General features: G+C 33.5%; 1 protein-coding gene across 4 annotated transcripts; it reads left to right on the top strand.

Moving 5' to 3' along the window:
- Positions 1 to 258: 258 nt before the first annotated feature.
- Positions 259 to 7,446, top strand: LOC140990107 (uncharacterized). Of its 4 annotated transcripts, none has more exons than XR_012177611.1 (3): positions 259 to 551; positions 5,955 to 6,223; positions 6,313 to 6,687. XR_012177611.1 is itself a non-coding variant. In XM_073459687.1 (2 exons), the coding sequence occupies exons 1-2, from the start codon at positions 367 to 369 to the stop codon at positions 6,073 to 6,075; spliced, it is 306 nt and encodes a 101-aa protein (XP_073315788.1). In that variant the 5' UTR covers positions 259 to 366; the 3' UTR covers positions 6,076 to 6,687. The 4 variants fall into 4 exon arrangements, 1 of the variants encoding a protein (XP_073315788.1); XR_012177612.1 differs by adding an exon at positions 7,167 to 7,412 and having other exon boundaries at positions 317 to 551; positions 5,955 to 6,739; XR_012177613.1 differs by lacking the exon at positions 259 to 551 and adding exons at positions 558 to 1,914; positions 7,167 to 7,446 and having other exon boundaries at positions 5,955 to 6,739.
- Positions 7,447 to 10,321: the final 2,875 nt, after the last annotated feature.

Genomic DNA, 10,321 nt, shown 5'->3' on the forward strand with positions numbered 1-10,321 from the left:
TTTTTTTCAAAACGCTCAAATTTTAACTTGTACTAACTTTAAAATTTTATTTCCAAACAATTTATACTTTTGCTTCTTATGTAATTCAAAATAATATATAGAAAAATCACTTTAAAATAAGCAAAACTATCAAATATTCTCTTACTAATTACCGTATAGAATCGATATAAGGGGCTCTCAGCTATTTAGTCATTGTTGAAGGGGTTCGAGATATTTACTGCTTAGTGAGGATCTAATTGCAGCCAATGAAATGGCCAGGGTTGTATGTGCAATTTCTGATTGGCAGCTCATTGGAAATTCGAAGAACCTCAATTGAAGCTGATTACTGCAGTTGTGCCACCGTGTTTTCATTTTTGAAGTGCAGAAATGGACCGGGGCCACAATTCCCTCGCCTGCGGCGGAGAAAGAGAGGTCGTTGCTGAAGAGGAAAGCCGAAAGGAAAGCTTATGCAAGCGCTGCAAGGAGACGTACGTCGCGTCGGCCAACTCATCAACATCATGCCGCTTTCATCCTTCATTTTTTGTCTGCCGCCGTCACGACGATCAGCGAAGGTGCGACCATTATTTTAGCTTTATTATCATATTGTTCCCTTTAATTTGTGGCTGCCTTTGTGGTTTTCAGGTTTCTGTGGTACCTAATAATTCAGCGAGATGCTTAGATTATGATTTTCAGTTAGTTTCCTGTACTAATAGCCTCGGTTATTTAATCTTTGATGATTGCCAATTTTTTGGATTGGCTTATAAATTAAGGCCTGAAAATCGAGATTTTACTGAACTGTCAACACAGTCACATTGATTGGAGTAATTAGTAGTTAATCTTACAGCCCTTGTACCAAAAAATCGAAACTTTTTTTGGATGCAAGAATTTTTAGTTTAACTCGTGGATTGTGGTTAGCCATGATCCAGATGAAGCTTCCCTGCATTTGGATTAAATGTCCAAGATAGAATTTAGATAGAGAGAAATAGAGCAAATTGGATTCAATATGATAAAATTAATCTATTTATAATTGATGTAAAGTTGTGTAGTTCTTGCCTTCTTGGTGAATTCACTAAAGGGACACACCTATTGCCTGTGAAAGTGATACACATCTTCATCTGTAGACATTTTGTGGCACCTGCGTCTGCACAGGCATACATCACCCTAATTACGGATGCATGTTGTCCAGGAGATTCTTTTGTGTCCGCACAGGCATACACCTGTGATAAATATAAAAAAGGATCTTAACTTTCACACCTATATAACTCAAAACTTAAATCATACCAAGGCTCAAAAATAAGTCAAACCGAAAATTAGAGTTTAAAGCAAATCAAGCCAAAAATTGTTTAAAGTTCGAAAATTTAATTTAATTGATTTAAATCGATGAAAATTGAAAATAGATCCTTGGTACTTGTTGGGATAAAATAATTGTCCTGCTACGAGAGTACTTGAACCTTGGTGCTTGGACTGCCAAGGTTTGTGGGGACGAACCAAGCTAAAGCTTGTGGACATGTGTGTCCCGGGGACGATGAGGGCGGGGAGTGGTAGCTAGTGCTAAGAGTTAGCACAGACAAAGTGTGGCTCTTGACAAAGCTTCCAGGTGAAGAGAACATGAATGAACCACTCCGAGCCACCACACCTTATATTAGAGAAAACTTAAAAATAATTGATAAGTATTACTCATACTGACAAGGTGCATTTTTTTGAGGTAATCACGTAAAAACTCCAAAATTAAACGTGGTTGACTTGGGCAATTCTGGAATGAGTGCCTTCTGGAAAATTGATCATGGAGCGTGTGATTGAGAAGATAAGCACGCTAGAAAGAGTTGTTTTGGTTTGTGAGGACATCGTCAACTTGAGGTAGTCTCAATCAGTACGGTGTGATATAGGGACAAAACCAAGGTGACAAGTGCTCGATCCAACCAAGATTACTCCAAGGTGGAATTTCTTTAAATGAATGCAATGCAATATGTATCATGTATGTCACAAGTGGATTATTGCATATAATTAATATTTCAAAACCAATATCGGACGAATACATTGCTTGGAAAAGAATGATAGAAACGAAAAAAATTGACTTTATATGATACTGTTTTATTATGGTAACTTCATGCAACGGAATTTGGCACTTATCCATTGTTTAGGTTTAAGTTTGATTGTTGACTTGGCTTGTGCTGTGAGCCTTGATTTGAGCTTTGAGCCTTATATCGGCTTGGATTAAATTTTTGAGGCATGTGGTTTTTTAACATAAGTGCCTTAGTTTTATTATAATGGCAAGTCCATCGTGCGTAATGGACACAAAAAGGCTACATGGGTGACACTTGTTGGTGACTAGGGTTGGGCAGTGAGTGACACATAATTGCCATGTACGATGCTATATTGTTTGATGAACACATCTTTTCCATTGCGAATAGTTATTTCCCATTCGTGAATGTGTTTCTTTTCTGAGAGATTCACAATACTTAACTGATCATAAAATAAATGGCAAAATTCAGCTTTTTTATTTCTAATAAAATGGCATAACATTTGTTCCATTATATATTGGATTTCTAAAAAATATACTCTTGTATTCAAATTTATAGAATATAAATTTGAAATTTGATTTTTTGAATTTTGAACATTTAAATCCATAAAGGGAATAAATCTAGATTTATGAACGAAACTTTGAAAACGATAAAATAGTTAGTGGTTCGTAGACTCCCTGATTTATATTGTTATCATCTCAAACACTGAAGTCTTTATATTGAGAGATGAATAACTAATAACCATGAGCACTGTAGTGGGATTATGTAAGAAGGAGTCTCTCTCTCGAGTGGACTTAAAAAATTTAATTTTGTCAATGTTTCAAGATTAAGTTAGACTTCTGACTTTTGTCCATATAAATACCCAAATCTCACCAATATAAAACTCACCTTATACAGTTCAAATATCTCACAGCTCTAACATTATGTGTTGTAATGCTCCGACTGGCTCAGATTTATGTAATTCTGATTATAAACTACAACCTATGACCCTTCTGGTTAGTGATGTTGATTTTTCACCACCAAATACCATTACATCAGATGGAATTTAGAACCATGAGGTCCATGACATGCCAACACCCACTGAAATGTTTTTTCTTGAAAACAATTTTTCGACAAAACAAATGAAGCATTTCTAGTGTATGTGGTCTGTATTTGTCGAGTGTCTCATTTATTCTTCTTTTCTTTTGGCTGGATATAAGGATATTGTTGTGGCCAATAAAATTATAAAGGGGATATGATATTTCCTCTGGATTTTGTGTTTTATTATGTTGAAGGAGACTGTGGAAAGATTTTTATTGAAATGCATGATACATGATTAAATTATTTTAAATGTTTATATGCTCATGTTTATGCAATTTAAAATGTTTTCATGAGTTTTAGTTTTCAGAAGAATATTCGATGTCGAACCGGGAAAAGAGACCACAGACGATTAAAATGTTAAAACTTTAAAGTTATAATTTTTATTTTAAGTCAAGAAATTTAGTATTTTAAAATATTTTAAATTTTAGTAATTTAGGGCTAAATTTAACTTATCGAGGCGTTAAGCATTTTAATTAGTTTCCGATCCTAAAAAAATACGTCCACTCAAAATAAAATGTTTTAATAAATATTTTTATGACTTAATTAATTAAATTATGTAGATAAATATGTGAGTATCGCCCATGCAAACCACGCCAATGTTTGTCTCAGGACTCGATCTAGAGTTTCTTTTGTGATTTTTACAGAAATTCATGCTAAAAGATAATATATAGTATATGGGTGTCTGGTTGATGATGTGTCAAATTGTATTGCTTGATCATTTTTCTTAAAGCTGTCTTCAGTTCTTGATTTTTAGAGGAGGAGATTTCAATTTTCTCAAAGTATTGACTGTTGTGCCATAGCCCATAGTTGGTATCTGATGCCTCTATTTGGAAAATTTACAGGAACAATCACTGGAATTGAGGCAGAGTACATTGTACACTTACAATTGTTTTACCTGTTTGATGGTTGTTACTTGTTACTGATCCTTTTTTGGTTTTTTGAAATTTAGATGCTGTTGAAGAGTTGGTAATATGTATACTTACAAGTTTTTCATGGAAAAAAGTAACATTTCTTGGTTCTAAATATTGGTGATGATTACTATTAATCATACATAACCAGGGTCCCCGAGGATCATTAGAGGAAGCAATTGTAATAGGAAAAATAAACATTGATTGACTGAAAAATCAATCAATGTTAGATACGGTGTAGAGCTAGGGGAATTTGCTTCTCTTATGGGTATTTTAGATACGGTGAGGTTACAGGTGGGTTCAGAGGATTTCATGGTTTTGTTGGAGATTCTACGGACTTATTCTCAGTCAAATCTTTTTACGAGTCTTTTTTTCCAGTTCATAATTTTCCTTCTTTCGCTTGTCACGAGCATATATGGAAAGTACCTATCCCCCAGAAGATTCAGATATTCTCTTGGATGGTGGCTTTGGGAAAACTTCCAACATCTGATTCGGTGCAAAGAAGATGGCCAACTTGTGCGTTAAGTCCGAACTGGTGTACGTTGTGCCACGACCACGACGAGACTCAGGATCATTTGTTGATACATTGCTCTTTTTCAAGAGGGTTATGGTCTATGGTCATGAAAGAACTAGGATGTTTTTGGGTGTTTCCACAACGGGCACGAGATATGTTCATTATTGAGCCTGGTATCGTTTTGGGGTTAAAAGTTAAGAGATTCTGGTATGTGATCGTTCACTACACGTTTTGGACTATATGGCTAGAAAGAAATAACAGAATCTTCAATGATAAGTCCATCGATATCAATGAAGTTTGGGAGATCAACAAATTCAGAGTTGCGAGTTCGACCACAAAGATGAAAGACTTCAATCATTTGTCGATATCAGATGTTGTTAGGGATTGGAAGTTTTTAATGTCTTAGTGACAGTGTATTAGTTTATTCTGATTTGCGGACTACTCATCCGCTTCTTTGTAACACGATTTAATTAATATATAAATTTCTAGTTTCCTATCAAAAAACAAATCAAAATGTAGAGTGGATTAGTGGAAGAGAGATTCAAACAAAAATTTTGGTTTAATTACATATATCTCCCGTGGTTTACAATAATTACAAAAACATCTGCTTAAAATTTGAAAACCATGTATACCTCCCTCAAGGTTTGTGCCAATCTTACATCTATGCCTGTTAACTTTCAAAATACGTATACCTCAAAATCTTACAATTACCCCTTGAATAAGAGAGAATATTTGTAAGTTCGATAAAAACTTTGGTAGATATGCATGTAGTATTTGACGGGAATAACTGTAAGATTGATACAATCTCTAGATTGTTATATGTAATTTTTAAAGATTACCTTGTTTTTGTGTAATTATTGTATACTGTTAGATATATATAATTGACCTTAAAAATTTTCATGATTCATGGTGAGCTTTGTGCAGTCTCATAATCACTGGCATGATTTTCTCAAATACTGTCTATTAGCAAATTAGTAGCAGTTCTGTCCTCGTCCTCGAAGTTTGAATCTTTGATAATGATTTCTCTTTAGGATTCTGATACTATCAGTCCACTCCTATCATGTAAATTTTAGTTTATTAATACATGTGACTTAGAGAATTACATATTAGTGAAATTACACTGCTATTAACATTAATGGCCTCAAGTGGAATTAATGAAGAAATGACCACACATACTTTGTGTTCGTTTCTTGGAGGGAGTTTGAAATCAGGATCTGTTGTCCTCTCTGGCGTAAGAGATTTTGGAGCAGAATTCTATTTTGAGATTTTCGTGCCACGGGTCCACAACTTTATCTCTTTATTTTTTTGGCATCTGTAGTTTTGCAAATTGGGCAACCTCAATGGAATTGGTCGCTTTATATATTTAGCTGATTGTATCATTGCATGTATGTGAAATATTCCATTTAATTGTATGTTTGCTTCTTAAAAGTGGGTACACATCATTTATTGAAGGTACTATGAATTGAGACCAAATGATCCCCCATATGCTGCCAAGTTTTACGATTGTTGTGGAGCGGAGAACAAGGACGCACCTGGCTGTACCACCAGTTTCCATATCTCATATGATGACTAAAGAAAGATTCATATCAATCATCCTCCTCTTTTATTCAATGTTTGCAGTATGGTTCCCTTTGCGCTGGAATATAATTATGGCCATTTATGTTCTTATTTTTCCTAATGATGATAGTCTCATGTATCTGATCCTTTGTCAATCTCCTAGTGTAAGCGTTCTCTTGCAGTCGTTGCATAGGTCTTGGAGATGGCAATGCTTGTGTTAGTTTTCATCATCGTGATAAATTATGTTGTGCAGATCATATTTATTGCAAATCATTGTTATCTCTTTCGAGGTAGCTTCATGCCACACCCCAAGGGTAGATCAAATGGCTAAAAAGGGACCACAATTTTTTTAATGTGATTTTTGGGCCATTGGATCTACGCTTGGGTACGACTCCAATGGTAACATCGAATGACTCCTCTTTGGGTTTCCATCTTCTGATCGAAACTCAGTAGGGGCCGTTTCATCCTTTGTAGCTGGATCAAATATGTCGTCATAGATCCGAGCATTTGCCAGTGTAACAAAAATCCAAATGTAAGGCAGCCACACAGACACAGGACATGTATAAATATTTGAAATTTCTGTTGTTGTCCCTGATCAGATCAGCAAATATCGGTGGATTTATTGTCACGTGAAGATCAAATTGCCATTTGTGTACTTGTTTGACATGAATCTTGTGAAGGTACGACCTTGTTTTTCTCTGGTTGAAGCTGGCATATAATACATGAATATATTAAATGATGTGATAAAATGAACTCTCAATATCACTTGTTCCTCACTCTGTCCCCATGTGGACGGATGGGTTGATTCCATTTCCTGCATTTTTTTGTCATTTATTGCTACAAGGACATCACATATTGGTATCCTGAGAGAAAATTCGATACTACACTAAAGATTGGAGAATCAATTACCCATGTCTAGTCTTGCATGATCCCATATAAAAATACAACTTGGTTAAAAGCAGAAACTGAGTTTGCAAACAGGGGACCTAATCACACCACACATGAAAGGGGCTCCTTTGATAGAGACCTATCAGCTAGCATGATCGGATAACATATTATCACATGCTTCTTGTATTTTTCTTATATATTTATTATCATTCTGTGCAGATTACGGATCAGCATGTGAGAGCAGAATGCGAACCAAAATTGCTATTAATAAACATAACATTAATTTTTGCACTCAAATCCTCGATTAAAGTTTACCACACAGGAAAACCAAAAAAAAAAGAGCAGAATCACAGCCTTTTTTCTTTTCTCGTTCCTTTCATAAATTCAAGATTCTTTCTTCTTTTTTTCATGTAAAAATATAAGAATCTAGGTGGGCCTTTGGTGTAAATCCCAGAGAATATATCCCACAAAACTAATAGAAACATAAATGTAATGTGGGATAAATTCTTTAAAACTCTACCGGGAAAAAAACAAATGAGCTAAAATATCATGTATTTGTAAATTTACAACTCTATCGGTTGGTAACATATATTTGTACTATTATATAATACCTGAGGCTTGAGGGTGATAAATTAATATTTTTTGGTATGATGTGTCATCTGTCGTACAAAATTTTTTTCCCAAATTTGATCTAACATCGTATTTTATATCTAAAATTAACATCACCTGTTATTGTTAGTAAATTCATCATCCCTATTTTTTCCCCATATTTTCTCAACTAATTTTTTCATATAGAATAGATTTGTTTTTAATCTAAAACATAAAAATATAATATTGAAATCAAATATTCACAACACAATTATTTGTAGGATAAATTGGAAATACATCTCCAAACCAAAACATAAATTTATCATAATTCTCTAAATCCAAAAAATTTTGTTTAACTCCCTAAAATGCTAAAAATGACAAAAATACCTTTATATTTATTGATTTTAATTGATTGATTTACATGGGTCATAAACTGTATCAGAGCCGATGTAAAATTAGTTCAAACATACAAAATTATTATTACTATGTAATTAAATGCTTGAGGAGGAGAATTTTTTCAAATAATATGAATCCGAACACATGTTCGAGATTAATTATTTGCATGAATTATTCCAGTATTTTGGAATATTTGAAACAAGAAAATCTAACCATGTTAGATATCAGGAGCAGGGTGAAACTTATCAGAATCCAAATGTAAATTTATGATTCAGTTTAATCAGTTCCTGAATATAGTTCCGGATTCATCTAAGCTCTTTGGATATCTTAAGAAAATCCAAAAGACGGTACAAAATTATGACATTATGTCTTATTATTTACCACAAAAAGTGGGAAATAATCTTTGAAAAACAAGAAAAAAAATATTGTAACATTAAAAAATATTCAAACAAGAATCAAACTTTAGAACAACAAACAAGTTCTAGTAAAAAAAACTTTGGTAGGAAGGTTATCACCATCCTTTGGTAATGAACCCTTGTTACATCAAAGCGGGACGGACAAAGTAATGCCAAAACCTTTAACTGACGGAAAAAAACGATCAATCTAATTAAAAATTTCTCGGAAAAAAATTAATCTGATGAAAATTTTAGAAAAGATTGGTCTCGATGATCTTCAAGATTTCGCAGAATCTTTTGCAAATCTCAGAGTCGTAGATATGAAGATGAACACAACTGGAGGTGAACCACCTGCAATAATATGTTTATCTTATCATGAACCACCGAAGGAAAGTATTAGATCTCATAATACAAATATGAGAGGACCACAAACAAATTTTTATGTTGGTGAAGAAGCATACACAGCGGTAATCAGGTCAAGGATAAGTCTAATTCTCTTACAACAAACACCCTATGAAAAATCGGTTTTAGAACATATACATATTTAGAGGGTTATGCTTAATCCTGATATACTAGACTTTGAAAATAGAGAAGATCTCATAGATAATTGGACATCGACTATGAGAATCGCAGTAGAAACACTTGATTTCAATAGAGAAGGATTCTTAAATTTTCAAAAATTAGTCTTATGAGATCAGTTAAAATTGCATGAGATTGACTCTATTGTTTAAAATTGCATGAGACATGACTTTGGTAGAAACCAAAGAGTCGGTCCTAGCCAGATAATATCTTAGTGAGATAGCCGAAAGAATGACTATCTTATTTAAAGAACAATTTATAGGGGTAAACTATTTTAACATTCAATACATAGAAAAGAAAAAGAAATATACTCAAGTTCTGTATGATCTTGAATTACATGACATCTGTTTAGTGGATGAATATATTATGTATTCACTAAATGTGGATGAAATTCAAGGGTCGAAAAAAATATAGCAATACAAATTTTCTTCGCCAAAATGTCAAGTCTTTGAAGAGAAATGCTAATTAGAGAATATGTCATTGGCAATCTAGATACTTTGGCACAAAGGTCTCTTTTCTCAAAGGAAAATTAGCAGAATAGTGTCATGTGACAGCATTACAAAAGAATTACAAACGATTAAGGGGTATTAATAAACTTACTCTTTTATGTTGTAAAAAAAATGATCTTCCAACAATTATTGGAAGTAAGTCACAAATGTAGAAAAGGAAGGGTTTCATATCTAACCCTTATACCAGTAGTGAAAGAAATGGAATTAGTTCTTGGAAACCAAAATCATATGGTCTAGACAAAAACTCAAATCTTACAAATATGGGCAGAGAAGTGGATCATCAAGGAGTATGATGTCATCCCAAACGTCTAGCACATCTCGAAGCCGAGAATAACACCGGCAAAAAAAACTTTCAGAAGAGCTCACACTCAAGCCAATATAAATTTTAAAGTTTGTAATTGCTGGACATGTGGAGAAAGAGGTCTTGTTTTAACTAATTGTGCAGAAAATGATATAAGAGGAATAAAATGCTTCGATCCGGTCGAGAATAAAGTGCTTCGATACGACCTTGGATATTGAAGAAGCAATTTATTATCAAGATCTTGTTCAATTATACCAGTTTGAGGATATTGTCTCAGACCAAAGTATATAAGAAGAAAATGAAGTCTTAATTCAGGAAGAATCTAAGGAACATAATCAGAATCTGACTAAAGATGAAGTCTTTGACACACAACACATGAATATTTGTCTATTTCTTTAGCTAGACAACAATATCTCATAACATTGTCCAAAAGATCGTGAGAGAAAATCATAGCCTACATAAAAATCAAAGATTTTCTACAAGACATATAGAAAAGTTCTTTAGAAAATCTTGAAAAGTCCTGTAGAAAATATTGGCCTAAGAAACATAAAATATCATCTAATCTATAAAGTTTTCAGAAAAGAAATGATAATCTCAATAGAACTT

Source organism: Primulina huaijiensis, chromosome 12 (genome assembly GCF_012295235.1).
Source record: "Primulina huaijiensis isolate GDHJ02 chromosome 12, ASM1229523v2, whole genome shotgun sequence".
In the NCBI taxonomy this organism is placed as follows: domain Eukaryota; kingdom Viridiplantae; phylum Streptophyta; class Magnoliopsida; order Lamiales; family Gesneriaceae; genus Primulina; species Primulina huaijiensis.

What these genes read in the sequence shown, in the direction of transcription:
- LOC140990107 (XM_073459687.1), top strand. Translation starts at nt 367, where the DNA reads ATGGACCGGGGCCACAATTCCCTCGCCTGCGGCGGAGAAAGAGAGGTC. An exon ending in CGTCACGACGATCAGCGAAG is followed by an intron (nt 552 to 5,954) that starts GTGCGACCATTA and finishes CATTTATTGAAG; the next exon opens with GTACTATGAATTGAGACCAA.